Source organism: Metarhizium brunneum, chromosome 6 (assembly GCF_013426205.1).
Source record: "Metarhizium brunneum chromosome 6, complete sequence".
Classification (NCBI taxonomy): Eukaryota; Fungi; Ascomycota; class Sordariomycetes; order Hypocreales; family Clavicipitaceae; genus Metarhizium; species Metarhizium brunneum.
Window position 1 is genome coordinate 2,847,927 of NC_089427.1, and position 20,925 is coordinate 2,868,851.

Here is a 20,925-nt window from a genome sequence, read left to right on the forward strand (position 1 = left end):
GGGACCAGACGGTGCCATGCTACTTGACCTACTCCGTACATGTAAAGTCAATAAAAGGCCCCTTCATCGCCTTGCCGACGCCGTGCCACGGTCCAGTTCGTCGTATTAAATAAATACTTCACTACACAGTTGTACGCCATTGGCCGCGTTCCTCCTTGTCCATAGCATTTTCCTTGTCGGCATTTATTCTAAACCTGTCTGGTATACTCCGCCACCTGCGGCTCTTCTTCCCATCGTCGACAGAGCCTGGCTGTACGCAATTTCCTCCTCGCAACATTGAACCTCGGCCACCCGTCGTCGTCGCTGCTCGGCCGTAGTCGCCGTCGCCCGTCTGTCTCCAAGATGCCCATTCGCAACCCCTTTGCTCGCCGCACCGGCACTGCCGCCGCACACGACGAGAACCTGCACCCCGAGCGACAAGATCCGTACCTGGGCTTCGAGCGTGTTGACACGGTCGGATCCAAAGCCTCGTCGGCCCTCAGCATTCGAAGCACCAGGAGCCACGATACTGGCGAGTACAAGATGAGTGGTGCGTGACCCGATCCCCTACCCGCCACACCCGCCTGCGACATGATGCCACCAGACCGTCAGACCACCAGACCGCGCTTGCACGGCTCTCGTGCTGGCGCAGACCCTGGCCGTGGCCTTGGCTCCCTTTGTCACAAGACCATTTGCAGTTATCGAATCTAACATTTTGGCTGTTTGGAATCGTTAGTTGTGAATGACAGTGGCGTATACCTTCCTGTATGTGTTCCAACCGCCAGGCTCCTTGCTTCGTTGCGCCACCAAACTAATCCGTCTTGTCCGCAACAAAAACAGCCCTCACCAACAGAGGACAAGGGGCAATGGCCTCGCAAGTACCTGTCTTCGAGGGCCTCAACGGAAACGGGGAGCAGCCTCGGCGACATTGAGCACTTTCCCATCTCCCGCGAATCATTTGATTCCTACCGCAGATCATTCGTTAGTCTGTCCTTTTTCTCTCAGACCCAGACATTCCTCGACACTCAGCAGCGCTGCTTACACGACTGTTTAGGATATCACGGCTCGGTCACCCGTAATTTCCAACGACGGTCTCGGACGACAGAGCCTAGACTCTGCTCGGTTCCGTCGCCTCCCCAGATCAGCCATTGACCGCCAGTTTGAGCGCGAGCCTCCCACCGCCGAGGAAGGATTCGAGGATGTCGGCTTAGACGACTACAAGCAGCAGCCCCGGAAGCGCGGCTTCTTCTCCAAGCTGACCGAGTCGCAAGATTCAACCGGTCAACCGACTGTGGCCCGGTTCCTGATGCCCGGGCGCAAGCGCGGCCAAAGTGGCCAAGGCTCGGAACTTGGGACCATGGACTTTCCCAAGCTATCTGACGAGACACGAAACTAGTCTGGGTCTGGGAAACGGGAGTATGGCGCTCTGGTTGCATTGATAGAATTACACATGGGATGGCGCGCATTTGGGGCCTTCGCCTGGGATATAATAGTGTAGCAATTCGTGGGAGAATTGTGAAATCGGCATGGGCGGGAACTGGCGTTTGCCATAATGCAATGACTTGACGATAATATCAATGAAGATTTATTCACTTATTAAGCCTCCGCTGAAAAGTCCACCATCTTCGTTGCGACCTTGCAACGGCTTTTCTGGCCAAGGCCGCGCCAAGTCGACTCACGATAAAAGGCTATTTGTCGTTGGCGCCCTCCGATACACGTCGACTCGATACACCTTCGGCCTTTGGCCCCGCCAATGCTGGGTCAATGCTCCACCATTTCTGGCCATTGACGCCTTCTGTAACAACAATTGCCATGCCGTGATCAACCAGTGTGACTAGCTTCCTGATAGCAGTCTGGTCCACGCCCTATGCCTTCTCACATATATGCCAGAGTCCGCATCTGATCCAGGAGTCACACCTTTTCCCTCCACGCTTCCTTCTCATTGTCAGGTTGCAAATACCAAAGCTCTCTGGCAAGCGTCTCAGGACCGAGCGCCTCATCCGATCATCGGCGCACTTGTAGCTGCCCAACATGGCATCAGTACCAAGCGGAGTTCCTGCCGAGGAGATGGCCCGTCTTTCACTATCGTCCAAGACTGTCCATGCAGATGATGCTATTTCGGCACATAGGGCCGTAGCGCCTGCTATGCATGTCAGCACGACGTTTCGATACAGTGATGATCCGGAGCAGCTGAAGCATAGCGCGGATCCCACCAAGCTGGGGGATTGGAATAATCCCGATGTGAGTCCATAATGACCTGTCCCTGGACACATCATGTCTATCTCCTCAGCCGGCCAAAAATCTCGTTAGACACGGTGTGGCAGGAAGGTGTACTCGAATATTGACAATAGTTTACCAGCCCAACGCTCCAATGGACTCGCATATTTACTCGCGGGATTCCAACCCCAACACGACTCGTCTCGAGGCTGTTCTATCAAGCATTCTTGGCGGCCCGTCGCTCACCTATGCTTCCGGCCTGGCTGCATTCCATGCCATGCTTATTCGGCTGAATCCCAAGCGCATTGCCATTGGCGAAGGATACCACGGGTGCCACGGCGTCATCAAGGTCGTCTCCCGCTTAACTGGTCTTCAGAAACTTTCTTTGGACTGTGACCCGTCCGAATTGGGGCCTGGCGACATCATCCATGTGGAAACACCGTTAAATCCCACAGGCGAAGCCCGCAACCTCCAGTTCTACGCCGACAAAGCGCACAAAGCCGGTGCCTTCTTGACTGTGGATGCCACGTTTGCACCGCCTCCACTTCAGAATCCCTTCGACTTTGGAGCTGACATCATCATGCACAGCGGAACAAAGTACATTGGCGGGCACTCCGACATGCTGTGCGGCGTTCTGGCGGTCCGGCCCGGGCACAGCTGGGCCAAGGAGCTCCGCGAAGAGCGTCTTGTTCTCGGCTCGGTAATGGGCAGCATGGAGGGCTGGCTGGGACTCAGATCTCTTCGGACGCTGGAGCTGCGAGTCACCAGGCAGAGCCAGACGGCGACAGCACTCGTCAAATGGCTCTCAAGTCAGCTCGGCGACTCGTCCACTGTTGTCGGACAGCTCGTCGAGAAGCTTCACCATGCTAGTCTGCAGCCTGAGGCGGCAGAGGAAGGGAGCTGGCTGAGACGACAAATGCCTGCCGGGTATGGACCTGTTTTCGCTATTGTCATGAAGGACATGGATCTTGCCAAGAAGCTTCCTAGTAGACTGCGATTATTTCACCACGCCACTAGTTTGGGGGGCATTGAGAGCTTGATCGAGTGGCGGGCCATGACGGACCCGCTTGTTGACCAGAGACTGTTGCGAGTGAGCATTGGCGTGGAAGGGTTTGAGGACTTGAAGAGCGATATTGAGCAGGCTTTTGAAAGTTTGAAGAAGTAGGTTACGGATGGAGGTGGCAGGTGTTTGCTTGAGAAGAGCCTATGTGGCACATGGCGAGTAGAAGGCGCGATCGCGAGCCAGATGCCATGTTCTTGCTCGTGTCTATGCCCTGGTGCCAGCGTTCAAAATGAAACTCTTGTGGGCTGATGGGCTGTCGGTATATAACTGTAGTTGATGCATGTTTCTATTTCCATGGGAACCCATTCAGGCAACAGTTAAAGCAACATTGAACTCAACCAAGACCCGCCAATCCCTGCCGCCCCCTGCTCACGCACCTGACATCCAATAAGATCAAGTTAATCATTGACCCTGGATCTTCATCTAGTGCAGGGTCTAGTACTAGTAGTGCTACTCCGTACGCGCAGCAAGACAAGAACGTAGCAGCCAGGGGCACATCGAAAAAAAAAAAAAAAAGAGATCAAACAGTTCAATCACGTACACAGCGACAGCGACATCGACATCAACATCGACATCGGCATTATTTCTCCGATCCATCTGTCCCAGCAACAAAAATCCCATCGACTCCGAATCGATCGACCTCACGAATCGATGCCGATGAAGTGAAGCCCACCAGATTCCACACATCAAACGGCGTTGCGGGCATCACGACCGGGCGCGCATCGTCGACGGTATCAACAAACCATCCTCCCCGCCTCTGCCTCCATCTAAATGCCCTCATGCCGCGCCTCGCCCTCTTCCGCCTGCCAACCAAGCTCCGGCGCCAAGTACGCCGCAATAGAATGGCCACCCTCACGCTGCTGGGCATCCTCGCGCTCCTCCTCATCTTTCCCATCTACTCGATATACTGCATATACAAGCCGCCCAAGGCGCTGATAGGCTACCTGCGCCAAAAGTACCCAGACGTGCTCTTCGAGGTGACGACGGATGAGAAGGTGGTGGCCCTCTCGCTCGACGACGCGCCGTCAGCGCACACGGGCGAGATCATGGACGTGCTCAAGGAGCACGGCGCCCACGCGACCTTTTTCGTCATCGGTGCGCAGGCCGACGGCCGGCAGGAGACGCTGCGGTCGCTGATACGCGAGGGCCACGAGCTCGCCAACCACGGCATGCACGACGAGCCCGCCAACAAGCTGGGCATGGACGAGCTCGAGAGGCAGGTCGGCGAGGTCAAGGCGAAGCTGGTGGCCGCATACGAGGCCGAGGGGAAGATTCTGCCCAACAACTACTACCGCCCGGGCTCCGGCTTCTTCAACTACAAGATGCGCGACATGCTGGGCAACAGGGGCTACCGCATCACGCTGGGCAGCGTGTACCCTCACGATCCGCAGATTCCGTACCCCAAGAGGAACGCCAAGCACATCCTGAGCATGGTGCACCCGGGCGCCATTGTCATTTGCCACGACAGGCGGGAGTGGACGGCGCCCATGTTGAGGATGATTTTGCCGGAGCTGAAAGAGAAGGGGTACAAGATTGTTACTATAAGCGATCTTGTCAAGATGGTTGAGCCGCTGGGCGGGCGGTAGTCGTTGTGATACAGGCGGTTCCCATCTTTTCTTTCTTTTTTTTTTTACAAATTTCTTACTAAAAACCAACACTTTGGGTGTGTTTTATTCACATTGTGCAGCGCAAGAACAAACAAGCAAACAAACAAAGGAGTTTTGATACTGGGGTTCAACTCGTCTGAACTGGCATTTATATCCCCCGCATTGCAGATATGCCGTAATTCTAGACGTCTGCCGAGGACAGGCAGACTTTGCATTCTTTTCCATATTTGGTATTCACAAAGCTCGGCTAGGCTGAACAGGGCCGAGGGCGGCTGATGAGAGGACAATCATGAGGGAACATTGAACCAGGCAGGAGTTTCGAGGGACTGTGACTGTGCAGAGGAGAGCGCGGCCCTGGAAGAGGAGAGAAGAAGGAATTAGCGTTTCTCATATAGTAGTAGCGTTTTGCTAAACAACAAGCCAAGGTTCATTTCATGAAAAAAGAAGATATCCACGTAAACTCCAACGAGCCCGTCACTACCTGTCTACACCCATCGGTGTAAGACTGCACCAGATAATGCTCCTCGTCGTCAACACGCCAACAAGGTCCGGGCATCATCATCATAGGCCTCCACGGCATCCTCAACAACGCCGGGGCACTCACCGCGTACTCGTCCCGCTACTCCTTCTCGAATGACGGCAAGTCGAGCATCCGGAAGACATGGCCTCTGCGCGGAAGTCCAAGTCGAGGCTCCAGGCGGCCTTGAGAACGCGCAGCGCCTCGTCTCGTCCCTCCGTGCCTGGGGCCTAGGCAAAACTCGCCGCTAGCCGCCAGCCGCTCGCCGCCCGAGTCTACGTCATCATCGTCGTTGTGCTCTTCCACCCAAAGTCAGCAGGCTGCTTGTGACGAGGGCTGCAACAGCTGCGGGGGCTAGTCGATGTCGCTGACGGGTAGTTGAGCAGGCGGGCGAAAAGGGCCAGCGGCGGTGACGTGAGGCGTGACGGTCGGGAATAATGACGATGACGTCAACTAGTCCGTGACTGCTTTTGGGATTCCATGCCGCCGGCGGGCGGAGCATGCCGCTGGGCAGGAGAAGCACACTCGGCGGTTCATCCTCAACGGAAGTGCAAGATTCCACCCGGCGGACCTGCGTCAACATGCTTCATCGCGACGTGGAGTGCCCGTACGAATCTGCCAAAACGCTCGAGTCGTCGCCAACACACCCGGCCCGGCCATCAAACCCCCCTTCCGATTGACGACACATCCCAAGAAGCCGGTTCCCATTGAGGCGTGACCGCACGCAAAAGCGCCGCGATGCAACCTCGCACATACCCCTATCCCTCCGTTAACCCTTAAACCCCATAAAATCCGTCCGAGACGAGAAAGAGAAAAAAAAAAGCCGGTGTGCAGCATTAGGGAAAGCCGTCGTTACCCGCAAGGACCCTTATTCAAAGACATCCCGCCTGGCAACCGCCGTTCCAAAGAATGCCCCTGCCACTAAAATAAATCGTCAAATAGGCTTAGGGGGGAAATCTACAACATTCTAGAGGGGAGGGGGGGAAATGGTCCCAAATTGTTTGAGACAGACACACGCGATGGGCGACTAGCGCTACGAGACTACGTGCCGCAACGCAAATACAATAAAGCTCCCGGCAGAACCAGTCGCTAGAATACTAATAATAATAAAAAGAGGGGAAATTGAAAAGAAAGGAAAACAAAAGAAAAGAAAAGAAAAGAAAAGCAGGCGGCGTGGCCAGCGTCGCTACCGCTCAACGGGCTGCACAATACATGCTCACAAGGGACAATCTAGACGTAGAATTCTATTGTTCTATCCAACAATTCCCAGTCTTTTACATAGGGAAACTATCATAGACACCGCTTACAGAGTACTAGTAGTACCTAGCTTGCCTACCTAGGTAGTTGACTTGGCCGTTGCCATGTGCGACATTTGACGCCACCGGCATCTGCATACCTACGCACACATGTCATCTGATTCAGTCTTGGATACAAGCCTTACTAATACTGCCGCCTCCGTATGTGCAGGGTTTAGAAGGGCCGCTCGGGGAGATCACGGGGGCCATCGGGGCATGTGGTTCCTTGACTCGTTGCAGACTGTCGATCTGCCTTATGCAAACTGCACCATGATCCCGAGTGTAATTAAGGAGGCATGGCGCAACGGTGCGTCAGTGTACCACAATTTATCCCAGGGGCTCGTCAAGCTGCATGTCACGGCGGCCAATATTTGTCATGAAAAGGAAATCCATTCATCAGTGTCCCTGAGTGAGTGTGTAGAGGCATCGCAAGTGCGATCCAAGGGCTCTGTACTGCCAACTTCAGTATTTGGCTCGAGATATATATCCACATCGTAGCATTCAAATCATCAACCCGTTTCCGGTCTCTTATAAAACGCCATCTACCATTAAGAATTTCCCTCTTTGCCCGAGGGGCCCAGCCCCCAAAAAAGACTGGTATCTGTAGTCCGAAAATTCCATTCATTCATTCTGCCGCGAGATTCCGCCGCTTTGACACAAGAAAGAGAGCGACACAAATAAGAGCGAAGCGTACCAGCCAGTTCGTTCATGCACTCAAAAATGAGTGCCTTGAATATGTACAGCGAATGGCGAGTTGAAAAGAAAAGGTCGCCACAAGAGTTGTGCCCTTGTCTCGGCCGTTGCCGAGGAACGATTGGCTCAAATCCAGAGGGGTGCGGCTGATGTGGCGTGACTTCGTTCGGGGAAGAACATTGTCGAAAGACCCTGGATAGCGCTCAAGTAGTCATCTGGGCTTAGCCTCTTAAGGCCTCGGTTATCGAGATACTGCTGTTCCTCGTCAATAGTGTCTAGGCAACTGTTGACGCTGTACTCTTCTGCGAGCTCAGTGACCTGGGCCAACTCATGTCCGAAGGGATGGGAATCCTTGGCCTGAGCTTGGGTCGAGGCAGTTGATTTGTTTGGCCGTGCCGCCGGCGTGGACTGCTTCTGAGCAAATGGCGATGGGGCGTGTGAGGCAGATGAAGCTCTCGTGGACGTCGAATGAGGGCGAGAGAACGGTTGGCCAGCCTTGGTGGAAATGAAGTGGTCTGAATCTCGAGACATGCGCGAGACGGATCTCTGGCGGGCAATAGCTTCGAATGAATTCTTCTTGGTGTGCGAGGGAGAACGCTTGGGAATCGCGGGGGGCTCTGCCTTGACGGGCAAGGTCGTCGATGCTGGTGCGGCAGGTTTGAAGTACGAGGACAAGTGATTCGGCTCTGGTAATGAAGATACATCGGGACTGGTGGGGGGTGTGGAATCCGCCGTGTCCTGGGATTCAACATCTGACCCTGACTTGCTGGTAGTTGAATTGCTGCGAGACGAGCGCGGAATATCGGGAGCATTATAGGACAGCATGTTGGTGGTGTGAAGAAGCTGCACCGGGGCTGAAATCTTGTCGCGAATGTTGTAGGGAATCTTGGTGGTGTTGCTTCGCTGAGGTATCTTGGCGCTGTCGGCGAGGTCACTGCCACCTCGCAGCCGGCGGGTTGTAAAAGCGCGCGACAACGACATGTTTGGAGGTTGACTGGCAAACAGGAAAAGGTGGAAGAGATTCGATGCCGTGGGAAGGGAATGCCGGATTGTATATTAGACCCTGGTTGACCAGTGTACACTGGTTTGCACGGCGAGCTGCACGAGGGGGGGGGTGTCACGATCGAAGCGCTGACAAGCTCTCGTGCAAGACACCTTGTGACTCGGATCCGTAAGCGGCTAACCTGTGAAGTGCGGCGGCCACGAGTGACGAAGGAACACACTTGCCCAAATGGGTCTCGCTGAGGAACGTTACAGAGGATCGCGGGCTGTTGATAGCGCTGGAGAAGCGGTGACTAGCGCAAAAGGACCAGATGGTGCAGCGGGTGTGAGTGGGCGACTTGCTCGCAGTTGCATCCACGGACTGAACGGGGAAGGTGCTTGTCGTGGGCTGCACGTCGTGAGTCGATGAACAAATCCCGGCTTCGGCGGGTAAAATGAATGCTGCCGATATATAAAATCCGGCCGCGTCCCAACCGCAAAGAAAAGATATCCAAAGCCTGGGGGGGAGATGTCGGACAAAGCTCCTGGTTCACACAAAAAAAGAGGTGATGTGGTGGGTCGTTGACAAGTCTGGTTGATAGCAGGATGGCAGATGTGGATGCGGATATGCTTGGTCCTGTGAGAGTCTGTGGTGAGACGGGGGCGACGACGGGCGACGGTTGGCTGATGACGCTGACTTTGAGGGCACAAAGGGTGCAAGGGACCAAGTTGATTCGGTGCGTCAATGCTGGTTGGCGCACAGGAGCACCGTGACGGGCAAGATGAAGCGATTTCCCAGCTGGACGCGGGCACAATAGTTGCGCAAGTTGGTGGCACACACGGGAAAATCCAGTTCCAGTGTGGTGGAATCGGCGACGCCCACTGGGGGTGAGAAAAATGATGATGAGATGAAAGTGAAGCTGAAAGGGAGAGTAAGGCCTGCGCCGTTTGCCGAGAGAGTGTCAGAGAGGCGGCCAGGTGACAACCGCGGGCTGTCAGTCTGCTTCTGCTGCGAAAGGAACGGTCAACGTTGGACTCGAGATAGGTCTTAAAACTATTTTGAGGCTCGTTGCTGGTGTAAAAGACTTCGCACTGGGCGATAGGGACTGGAATCGAACGACCCAAGAATCAACGTGGGTTTCGGGACTGTAAAAGGAACGAACAAAGGGTGCGGAATGAACAACGTCAGAGAGACAGAGAGAGAGAGAGATGGACGTAGAACCAGCGCGCAGAGGAAGAAGCGAAAAAAAGAATCAAGGACGCGAGCCTGTCGACCAAAGGAAATATGAAGGCGACGCGAAGGCCATGGAAGGGGTCGAGGCTTTGGACCGTTTGCACACGGGGGACGAGGGAGGCGTCTGGTCGATTCAATGATATCGCCCAACCACATGCAGTCGTTGGCGCCAACCTAGTACTAACTCTAGAGCATAATACATTGTAAATACTACTGAGTACTACTACCTGTACGGCAGAGCACAGACGGAGAGACGCAGGCACAAGCAGGAAAGCAGCATTTGGCTCCACCCCCTCTTCTTCAGTTTGTTCCCATTCGGCTCCTCACCCGCTCAATACTGTTGGTTGGCGTCCACTCATCCCCCCTCTGGTCCCTGGCTGGCGGTTCGTGGGCAGTGCTACTAGCTCTGGGCCGAGTACTCCGTCCAGTCACTAGTACTCCGTAATGCCCCATGGCCGTTCCCTCTTCCCACCTCAAGCCGCTGATGGCACGGACGATATGACCGGCTCGCCCCTGCATCGATGTCGCCCTTTGGCAATACTCGGCCAACCAGTGAAGGTTGGCGCGCCCAGGTCCACAACGTGCACCTGCCCCGAGGCGCTTGTCGGACGGCTGTGTGGACCCCCGTCGTGGGGCCGGCGGTGCGGGCTTGGCCAATGGAACCCGGATAGCGACTCGCTAGCCAGGGGCAGCCCATCCCTGCCACGCAACCAAAAGTTGAGCAAGGAACCATCAAGGGGCACCAGAAAGCAGACTCGACTTCTCTACTCCGTACTTGGCTTTTGACCATTTTCTTCGGCTCCTCACTGTTATCCTTTGGGCTGTACGGAGTAGCCCCAATATTTGCTTGCCCTGGTTGGGACTCGAGTCTGGTCCGATATCCACCTTGACGTTGGGCGCCACACCGCTGTAAACTCTACCTGCTACCAGTGATTGAACCGCTACCTTCTGGCTTCTGGTGGTTCGCTCCCAAGACAGCTCCTTGTACTCCGTAATCCGCAGTTGATGCCTGGCGCTGCGTGGTGCCTCCATTCGGGCAGCACGACATCGAGCTTCGGTGCCGAACATGTCTCTGTAGCACTCTGTATGTACGTGTATATACGTGGCCGACTCGATACCGGTCCACTCGTCGCGTGGCGTCTTGGTTTAGCACAAGGACATGCGCCGCACAACAAAAAAACATCGACACTAATAGTAACTGACACGATACTCGGCACAAACTACATGCAGACAAACAAGACAGCAGGCCGCGCACTCCGGACGTTCCGCATCCCTTAGCGCCTGGGACAGAATGAGCTTCGATGCCCCCTGAGCCACGACGCCACGATGCGAAGTCTTTAATATGTACTTTGATATCGACAAGGCCGTGTGTCAGCGCAAGTCAACCTCGGTACGTACTCTTCTGAGCAGGACTTCTGGGTACTTAAATAGTCTGGCTCGTCTGCGTGAGTACATATGTAGTACATAAAGTAGGTAGTATCTGCAATGTTCTCCTTCTCCGTGCCTGGGCAGGGCGAGCATGGGGTGCTGTCGACTTCAGGATGCTGCGAACCCTTCAACCCTTCAAATGTCTGGTTCAATTCTTCCACTCACGGCACCCTCCCGGCCAGCCATTGGTTCGGCGCGCCGATCACTGGTGGACTGATCAGTTTCAGAGTTTTGGGTGGCGCGTGGTGCCTGCACAAGCGTTCAACATGAATGTTCTTCATTTGCTCTGCCATCCGCCAATGACAATGCGCCGCTCCCTGGGCGCTTCCGTCGACTTGCGCCTGTCCATCTTGCACATGTCTCAGTGCTGGTTTGTCTGCCTCTGCTCTGCCTGGACCTTTGTGCTGTCCCTGCAATGGCTCCGCGCTTTTGACATCTCTGGCCTTTTGCCATTGCCATTTTGAGATCTCGACACAAGCCGCCCGCCCAAGTCCTCGCGTGCCAACTTCTGGCATGGTCTCCTGCTCTTCCCTTTCAGGTTATTTTTAGCCCTTTTCTTTATTATGTACTAAATAGTCACAAACCGAGCTGGTACTATTAATTGCCCTGCCATCTCATCTTACTACTCCTGGGTAAAGAGTCCTCCCTGTATTGCCCGCCCGCCTTGCCTGCTGCCCTGGCGGACGCCATCATCGAGGCTATTCGCCAAGATCCGTCCTCCCTAATTATTGCAACCACGAATTCTGTATTGAGCTCACAATTGCCGATGACGGTCTCCCGGCCTGCAGTCTTCCTCGTCCCCATCTCGACCCTGTCTGTGCACCCGGTTTTCCACGTTTTCTTTATTACTTATGCAGGCTCAGATGTCCCAAACTGACGCCTAGTTTGTTTCCATCGGAAACAAGGAGATTTTTGCATGCGCGGCAACAGGAACAGACTATAGTCTAGAATAGAGTTGAAGAAGAAAAAACCGTCTCACCAGACCCCGTGTTTACGTCAAGAGGGAGACACAAGAAACAAACGCCCCTTTTGTCTTCATGTTTATATTCGACTCCTCCCCTCCTTCTTCTACCGTGGTCCACGCGATTAATTCGTCGCACGTTTCATCCCTACGAGCCCATCCACGAGCGATCCACAAGCCGCGTTTCATCTCGTCGTGGGTTTCATGTTTATCCCCGGGAAGTGCCGCACAGCCTGCACGACTCAGATGGGCGCTCAGCTGATGGATGAGCAGAAAACGGTAACGACGTTTCTGACTGGTTTGATGTGCGTAAATGTTAAATATGTCTGAATTTTCGATGCGACGCTCTGGTGGTGCTTGTAACGGCTGGAGCGTCATGTACAATCTGCAACATGTGTGTTGTGCAGCTGCCTGCCATTGAGATTGGGGTAATTTGCCCAGCATGCATGTGCCTGTTTCCTTTGCAGCGCGGTACTCCATGCCGCGTGTACAAGTGCATTTTATTCTTTATTTTACTCATCTACATCCAGTATCAAGTATATTACATAGTGGCACCACCAAGATTGGGCCAACACGGTCAACGGTCACTCCGTCCCATGTCAATGACATCTGGAGACTGGTCGCAAACCCTGCTCATTTAAAACTTGGGTAAGGTATTCGGACAACTACAGTACAGACGAGTTCCACTTTGCTGAGGGCCTGGTGCCTGGTGAAGAGAAGTACTGTGTACTGTACGTGCCGTCATAAATCAAATGCGTTAGGACCCTGGCCAGATTTGACACGTCTTGGCAGTACTTTGCAATAATTAATCCTCACACGTCTCTAACGGCGTACTGCCTCATCTCGTTCGGCTCGTTCGGATACATGGCAAAGAAAAAAAAAGACAACGGAGGTTTGATCTTGAAGCGTGCGAAATCGATTGCACTTTTGAACACCATTTTGCCACTTTTTCTGCCTCTCGCTAATCTATAAGCAAAATATGGCATCAACTATGTAGGATATTGTCAATCGCAAAACACGACTCATCTGGTTCATTAGGGCGTACCACAGCCGTTCTGACAGACTATAAAAAATGTGAATCTCCTGTCGTCTTCATTCACTCCATTTTAATCCTCGTCCATGGACTCCCCGTCCTCTTGTCCCTCGCCGTCTTCCTCGGACGAGCTGCTCTCGTCCTCCTCGACACCAACTAGACGATCCTCCGCGACGTCGTCCTTTTGAGCCGGAACCTTTTGCGCAAAGACCTTGCGAACCGCAGCATTGGTGCTCGTGTCCCAAACTTGCATGTTGCCATTGCTACCCGCCACGGCCAGGCGGAAGCCGACTTGGGCATCTGGCGCAAACGTCGTGGCAAAGACTTTGCCGACATCCAGGTTGCGAGAGACGACCATCGAGGGACCGGTGGGTTGAATGCTCCACAGCTTGACGGTTCTGTCGGTGGACCCGGTCGCCATGAAGCCCGGGATGACGCTGTTGATGTCAAAGGAGGAAACGGACTCGTCGTGGGCTTGGAGCGTCCAGACGGACTTGGTGGCCGTCGGGTTGGAGGGCGCGTTTCGGACATCGTGGTAGTGTATGCAGCCGTTCTCCGTGGACACGAAGAAGTAGTTTGAGTCGTGGGGATCCCAGCGTACGTTCTCGACGTCGCTTTCTACACCCCAGCGCGGCGCTTTTGCGTCGGGGGCTCGCATGTCAGCGGCCACGATGGTGCGGTCGTAGCTGCCGCTCAGTAGAACCGTAGCCTCGGTATTGTGCCATGCCAGAGAGCACACCTTGTCCGTGTGGTAGGAGTACGACTTTGCACATTGCGTCGTGTTCAGATCCCATAGTTTGACTGTCTTGTCGGCGGATGCGGATGCCAGCAAGTTGCGGTGTTGTCTGTTGGCAGCCAGTGAAAGTACCGCGTCCACGTGGTACGCGTCGTTTGCCTTGGCCTTTTTGGACTTCTTGCCCTTCTTGATCTTCTTCTCGCCGGACTCTGCGCTGGCGGCCTGCCCGAGGATAGCATTCGGGTACATGCAGTCGATGGTGTCGAGGTCCCAAATCTCAATGTCTGGGTCCATAGTCCCTACTGCAACGTAGTTCCCCTTTCCCCCCTGATCGCCGCCAGAATTGTTGACGGGCATGTCAAGCCACTCGAGTGCAAGAGGGATTGCGGGCAACATGATGTCGTGATGCACGTAGAGGTTGTCGCCTTCGTCTTCAAATACATAGACTTCGAGGTGCGCGAGCTCATCTTCCACCTTGGCGGAGAGAATCAGGTTGTCGGTGGCGAGAATTTGGAGGTCTTCTTTCTCTTCGTCGTCGTCATCCTCGTCTTTTAGAGTAATGTATGGATCATCTTTGTTGGAGCCGTGGTACGCCAATGCCTTGAGGTTTCCGAACATGCTCATTCCCGTTCCATCTTCATGTGCTTCGGGTTCGTCTTCATCGTCGTCATAATGCTCTAGATCATACTCCTTCAGGTCGTCGTCGTCGTATCTGTGCCAAGGTTAGCATCCTGATTTATATGATTTTTCGAATAGGGCGGCGAACTTGGCCTCGGTAGTTGGTTTTTCGCCCTCCACGTCCATGCTCTCGTCGTTGCCCGCCTTTTGATTTTGTCCGTCGGAGCCCTCCTCCTCTTGCGCCTCCTTCAAGTCCTCCTCGGCATCGTCCAGTTGGAGCTTGGCGAGTTCAGCTATGCGCGCAAACTCACTTTCGTCCAGAGTGTACTTTTTGGGAAACGGGGCTGCAAAGCCGCGAGGCACCCATTGAGCGGCCGTGATCATAGACATCTTGGGCCAAGTGACAGTCTTCTTGTCCGGCCTTGCAAGCGGTGCACCCAGAATTCAACCCGACCTGGAACAAAAAATCGGCCTGGTAGAGTCCAAAATTTTTGGTAGTGGGGTTTATCGATAAGCAAGCTTGTCTAGCGCGGCCAGACATGGATCGGGAAAACTCCGCGACGGGATTGTGACTTCAGAGCTAGTCCTTGCGACTCGCGCAGAACTGGCTTCTCGACCGCACGATTCATTGGCTGCACAAGGCAGCATACGGCGACAAGATGGCTGGGGGCAGAGACTACGACTACGATGGGTACAACCCGAAGAGGAGAAGATTGGACTCGTCGCGACCGCAACACAAGCTTCAAGATGGGTCGCGTGGCTCAACACCCCGGGCTCAATCTAGCTACGCTGCTACCCCGACAAGAGAGTCTGAGAATCAGGGGCCAGACGAAGACGATATGCTAGCACTGGACCGAGATTGGTACGGAGGCGATGAGTTGGGAGGACATGCTTTCGGTGACGATACACACAACCCTTTCGCATCTTACGAGATTTCCGCCTGGGAAAGCCAACAACAGGAGTCTGCCAAGGCCGAGAAGATGGCGAGTCGGTACGACGCGAGACAAGAACAGCGTCGCAAAGAAAACGACGCATGGGAAACGAACAGAATGTTGGTCTCGGGTGTCGCTCAGCGACGAGACATGGCATCAGACTTCGACGACGAAGAGGCAACCCGAGTACATTTGCTGGTTCACGACCTACGGCCACCGTTTCTTGACGGGCGTACCATCTTTACGAAACAGCTTGAGCCGGTTCCCGCCGTCAGGGACTACCAGAGTGACATGGCTGTGTTCAGCAGAAAAGGAAGCAAGGTCGTGAGGGAGGCCCGGCAGCAGAGTGAGCGTCAGAAACAGGCTCAACAAGCGACCTCGATCGCTGGGACAACCCTGGGCAACATCATGGGCGCAAAAGACAACGACGAAGACAGCGCCTTACCTGGACCTGGTGAAGACGGCGCCGAGAAGAGCGAATCCAAGGGCAACAAGTTCAGCGCGCACATCAATAGATCCAAAGGTGCCAGCGACTTTAGCAGGAGCAAAACGCTTCAAGAACAACGACAGTATCTGCCGGCATTTGCGGTTCGCGAAGAACTTTTAAGAGTTATCAGAGAAAATCAAGTTACCATTGTTATTGGCGAGACGGGTTCGGGGAAAACCACACAGCTAACACAATTTCTGTACGAGGATGGATACGGGCAGACCGGCATGATCGGCTGTACGCAGCCTCGACGTGTTGCTGCCATGAGTGTAGCGAAACGTGTTGCCGAAGAAATGGAAGTCGAGCTAGGTACAACCTGTGGCTATGCCATTCGATTTGAAGATCACACAAGCAAAGAGACTGTTATTAAATATCTGACGGAAGGCATCTTGCTCAGAGAATCTCTCAATGAGCCTGATTTGGACAGATACTCGTGTATCATCATGGATGAAGCGCACGAGCGTGCATTAAACACTGATATCCTACTGGGACTATTCAAGAAGATTCTTCAACGGCGACGGGACCTCAAGCTCATTGTGACCTCGGCGACGATGAATGCGAAACGATTCTCGGACTTCTTTGGAGGTGCACCAGAGTTCACAATTCCTGGACGAACTTTCCCAGTTGATGTCATGTTTCATCGATCGCCAGTTGAGGATTATGTGGACCAGGCAGTCCAGCAAGTCTTGGCCATTCATGTTTCCATGGATCCAGGTGACATTCTGGTGTTCATGACTGGACAGGAAGACATTGAAATCACCTGCGAACTGGTACAGAAGCGGTTGGATGCGTTGAATGATGCGCCAAAGTTGAGCATTCTTCCCATTTACAGCCAAATGCCGGCAGACTTGCAAGCAAAGATTTTCGACCGAGCTCCGCCAGGGGTACGAAAATGCATCGTGGCGACAAATATTGCAGAAACCAGTTTAACAGTCGACGGTATCAAATACGTGGTTGACGCAGGTTATTCAAAAATGAAGGTGTACAACCCCAAGATGGGCATGGATACGCTTCAAATCACGCCAATCTCTCAAGCCAATGCTTCGCAACGTTCTGGCCGTGCCGGCCGAACGGGGCCTGGAAAAGCCTTTCGTCTCTACACAGAAAAGGCTTTCAAGGAGGAGCTATACCTGCAAACGATTCCAGAGGTCCAGCGTACAAATCTCTCGAATACGGTTCTAATGCTTAAGTCCCTGGGGGTGAAGGACCTGCTCGACTTTGACTTCATGGACCCGCCGCCGCAGGACACCATTTCCACGTCCATGTTCGATCTCTGGGCGCTGGGCGCGTTGGACAATCTCGGGGAGCTCACTGAATTAGGGCGCAAGATGAGCGCCTTTCCCATGGACCCGTCCTTGGCCAAGCTTCTGATTACGGCCGAGCAGTATGGCTGCAGCGAGGAAATGATTACGATTGTGTCCATGCTCTCGGTCCCCAACGTGTTCTACAGACCAAAGGAGCGCCAAGACGAGGCGGATGCTCAACGAGAGAAGTTCTGGGTGCACGAATCAGACCACCTGACGTATCTCCAAGTGTACCAAGCCTGGAAAGCTCACGGCTTCTCAGACGGCTGGTGCATCAAACACTTCCTGCACTCGAAATCACTGCGTCGCGCCAAAGAAGTGCGTGAGCAAATCGTGGACATTATCAAGGCTCAGGGAATGGAGATGAACAGCTGCGGCATGGACTGGGACATTATCCGAAAATGCATCTGTTCGGGCTACTATCACCAGGCGGCAAAGTACAAGGGTTCGGGCGAATACATCAATCTGCGGACCAACTTGGCCGTTCAGCTCCATCCAACGAGCGCTCTCTACGCCGGCCACCCGCCGGATTACGTAGTTTACCACGAACTCATCCTCACGTCCAAAGTCTACGTCTCTACCGTCACGGCGGTGGACCCTCACTGGCTCGCCGATCTCGGTGGCGTGTTCTACTCGGTCAAGGAGAAGGGATACTCGATCCGAAACAAGCGCATCACCGAGACTGAGTTCAACCGCAAGATGGAAATCGAGGCAAAAATGGCAGAGGACAAGCGTAGAGACGAAGAGCGCAAGCAAGCCGAGGAAGAGAAGGCGACTAAAAAGAAGGCCCCTGCTGACACCAAGAAGATTGTCACGCAGGGCGCGGTCAAGAAGCCTGTCATTAGAAGAAGGGGCCGAGGTTTCTGAAAGCACAAGTTGACGTATTTTTGTATTTATTCTGATTACTAACTATAGGTGGGTGCATGGTTGATACAAAGCGATGGCGATCCTTGGATAAATAAACATGATACCAAACACACATATACACAGGCGACTGCCAATATTAATGGCGTATAGAGAAGCTCGCCTCCCCTTCAATGACATCGCGATCCTCCCGTGTGAGCTGTACAACCTTGGCATGCCGCGGTCCCTGATCGACATCCTTAAGGAATTTGGAAAGAGTGTCTTCGTCGCCCTGCGCTTCTCCTTCTACCTGTATTGTAGGGTTTCTATTCAGCAACGACTCTCGAGGCTCATGACGGTAGCGGGCAAGGGGCGCAACGGTGGTGACGAACCTTGTTGTCTGCCGTGTTTCTGCACCAGCCTGTGATTCCATACTCCTCGGCTCTCTTTCTCGCAAAATACCTGTACTCGGGAGGTCATTACCCTGGTGGTGCTTTCCGCCCCTTTCCCTTCCTACCGGTCCAAGGACAGTTACCTGAATCCGACGCCTTGTCGTGCGAACCGTCAGCAAGAGCCCCCAGACCCTTGAACTCTAAACTTGGCTGTGAGGAGTCAAGTCTGACGTACCTTGCACGACGCCGCCGTGTGCGACGAAAAAGACCTGCGGCGCTCGGGGGTTAGTTTGAGCATGTGGGGCGTATTTTGCATTGCCGCCTACTCTTTTAGCCATCTGTACTCTGGTGTGATGGATGATGATGTGTCGCGAGTCGACGAGTGTAGAGGGGCGTTTCCAAGTCGAGCTTGCATCTCAGCGCAGCTTGAGAGACGATGACGGCGAGACTGGTGGAGCCGCCATGTGCTGCCGAATTTCAAGCACCTAGGTTGAAAGATGCTTCCATGGGCCTTGCGCCGACTAAAACAGAACAACGAGTCGCCCGGCAAGCGTAATTGTCCCTCTTTTACGTGTAAAAACTTTCCTCTCGTCACACACGTGCAATACGTAGCCATCAGAGTGCCCATGTCCTGCACCCGGTTTCGTGTCCCGCCAAATGACGTCCCTCCCCGTTCCACAAGCCTTATCGATATCGGCACGACCCGCCGACCGATCAACCTCAAAAACGAACCCATCCTCCAACCACCCACCCGCGACGACCTCACCATCCTCACCATCCTCACCCTGCGCCCATCCCCCACGACAGCTTCCTCACCATGGAGCCGTCCCAAGAGCCCGCCACAGCCATAGTATTCCGGCCCTCCAAGAAGCGCAAAGCCTACCGCCAGCGCGCCGGCGACTCCCCGCCACCAGCAACAACCCCCAAAGACACCCCAACCCGCGAACAACCAAGCAGCCAAGAGGAACAAGACAACGGCGCAGAATCCGCCGTCACAGCCGCCATGCGCGTCCGCAACGCCCGGAGAGCCCGCCTCCGCGGCGTAGGATTCAGCTCCGACGACCACGACGCGCCCGCTCCCCACGCCCCGACAGACCATCAAGACAGGGCCCCCCCGAAAGGAATCCCAGACCGCTTCACCCACCAGACAGGTCTCGTCGCGACCCTCAACGACAGACACATGTATGTCGCGGCAATCCCCAGCGCGCGCCCCAGCAGCAGCAGCAGGGGCGCGGCACCCGCAGAAGCTAATCATTCAGGAACGAATACATAGAATCCCGCCTGTCCACCCACGCCCCGGGGCCCTCGCCCGCGCCCCCGGAAGAAGAAGCAGCACCCGCGAGACCGCCCGCCGGCGCCGGGCCCGGCCACCGCACGCACGACCAGCCCACCAAGCACGGTAAGCTCCTCGAGGTGGACGTGCCGGCGGACAACAACGCGCGCCGCGACGCCCGCAAGCGCCCCCCCGACACCACGGAGCCCGCGCGCCCCAAGCGCGGGCGCAACCGCCGCGGCAGCGACGACGTGAAGCGGGATCAGCTCGTCGACGCGTTTCTCCACGAGAATAAACGTACGTCTTGCCCCAACTTGCCTGGCCCCCTTTTGCAGGGCGTCATCACACAGCAAGTACACGGGATAGGAAACGAGCAGTGCTGACTTTTGCTAGTGGATGTATACGACGTTCCTGTACAGAATAACCCCGTGGCCGGGGGGGATGGTCGTTCCGCCGACGACCGCATGGCGGATGAATTTCGCCAGCGGTACATAGAAGAGGTGGCCGCACGGCGGCTGAAGAGGCGCCCGGCCCCGACGGCCAAGCAGCAGCAACAGCAGCAGCAGCAGCAAGCCGACGTGCTCAGGGGTCCAAAGTTGGGGGGCAGTCGGAATGTGAGGGCGGCTGCGAGGGATGTATTGCTTAAGCAGAAGCAGGAGAAAGAGAGACAAGAGAGGACTGGGAGGCGGCCATGAGCCTGTCACGGTTCACAGTCTGATGAGGTTTGGATACATGTATATCCCACCCGCCCGCGGCACAAGAGTTGACACAGTTTGCCATTGGTACAGGTGGATTTGCAATGCAAACATTGGCGACTCAATCAAAACCTACGTTGAACCATCTTCTCACATGCAAAAGTGGTTTATACCAAGGAGACGTGTATTCAAGTACGATAGAACCTAGCATAAAGGATCGGGGCATCTTCTTAGCATTAACAGTAAAACCATGCCCATGACCTTGCAATGAGCCAACAAATATCATCAGATATCAAACAAAGAAGCCACCCAACCGGTATCCGATATCCAACGGTCCGTTTTATCCCATAGCTGAACGCCGACATCCGTTGTAACAAAAACTTACGGGGTAAAAAAAGAAAAAAAGAAGTCCTTTGAAACAACGCACCGGCGGTTGTATCGAAAGATGCCATGAAGCCTGGCCAACAACTTTGCGATAGCTGACAAGCCAAATGCGTTCAAAAGAAGCCGAGGAACCCAGGATAAAAAGAAATGAATGATAAACTCCCGGGAGGAGCAATCAATGTTGAAAGGAAAAACCTGTATGGTAGTTATGATCCCCCAATTATACGCCGAGGCATCAGTGCAAACATTTGGC

General features: G+C 54.4%; 7 protein-coding genes across 7 annotated transcripts; 5 read left to right on the plus strand and 2 right to left on the minus strand.

The window, feature by feature from the left end:
• Positions 1-342: 342 nt before the first annotated feature.
• On the plus strand, positions 343-1,375 carry G6M90_00g102050 (uncharacterized protein; the record flags this gene model as incomplete). Its single annotated transcript, XM_066131598.1, has 4 exons — positions 343-529; positions 716-744; positions 820-960; positions 1,034-1,375. 4 exons carry the CDS (start codon positions 343-345, stop codon positions 1,373-1,375), a joined length of 699 nt encoding a protein of 232 aa, XP_065987780.1.
• A 635-nt stretch (positions 1,376-2,010) lies between these two features.
• Positions 2,011-3,361, plus strand: G6M90_00g102060 (uncharacterized protein; the record flags this gene model as incomplete). The annotated part of the gene is made up of 2 exons (XM_014690654.1): positions 2,011-2,220; positions 2,339-3,361. The coding sequence occupies 2 exons, from the start codon at positions 2,011-2,013 to the stop codon at positions 3,359-3,361; spliced, it is 1,233 nt and encodes a 410-aa protein (XP_014546140.1).
• Positions 3,362-4,038: 677 nt separating this feature from the next.
• On the plus strand, positions 4,039-4,845 carry nodB (Chitooligosaccharide deacetylase; the record flags this gene model as incomplete). The annotated part of the gene is made up of 1 exon (XM_014690653.1): positions 4,039-4,845. The coding sequence occupies one exon, from the start codon at positions 4,039-4,041 to the stop codon at positions 4,843-4,845; it is 807 nt and encodes a 268-aa protein (XP_014546139.1).
• A 2,652-nt stretch (positions 4,846-7,497) lies between these two features.
• Positions 7,498-8,352, minus strand: G6M90_00g102080 (uncharacterized protein; the record flags this gene model as incomplete). Its single annotated transcript, XM_014690652.1, has 1 exon — positions 7,498-8,352. The coding sequence occupies one exon, from the start codon at positions 8,350-8,352 to the stop codon at positions 7,498-7,500; it is 855 nt and encodes a 284-aa protein (XP_014546138.1).
• A 4,729-nt stretch (positions 8,353-13,081) lies between these two features.
• G6M90_00g102090 (uncharacterized protein) lies at positions 13,082-14,752 on the minus strand (the record flags this gene model as incomplete). The annotated part of the gene is made up of 2 exons (XM_014690651.1): positions 13,082-14,456; positions 14,511-14,752. 2 exons carry the CDS (start codon positions 14,750-14,752, stop codon positions 13,082-13,084), a joined length of 1,617 nt encoding a protein of 538 aa, XP_014546137.1.
• A 269-nt stretch (positions 14,753-15,021) lies between these two features.
• prp16 (Pre-mRNA-splicing factor ATP-dependent RNA helicase prp16) lies at positions 15,022-17,952 on the plus strand (the record flags this gene model as incomplete). Its single annotated transcript, XM_014690650.1, has 1 exon — positions 15,022-17,952. The coding sequence occupies one exon, from the start codon at positions 15,022-15,024 to the stop codon at positions 17,950-17,952; it is 2,931 nt and encodes a 976-aa protein (XP_014546136.1).
• Positions 17,953-19,137: 1,185 nt separating this feature from the next.
• Positions 19,138-20,288, plus strand: G6M90_00g102110 (uncharacterized protein; the record flags this gene model as incomplete). Its single annotated transcript, XM_014690649.1, has 3 exons — positions 19,138-19,502; positions 19,580-19,890; positions 19,987-20,288. 3 exons carry the CDS (start codon positions 19,138-19,140, stop codon positions 20,286-20,288), a joined length of 978 nt encoding a protein of 325 aa, XP_014546135.1.
• Positions 20,289-20,925: the final 637 nt, after the last annotated feature.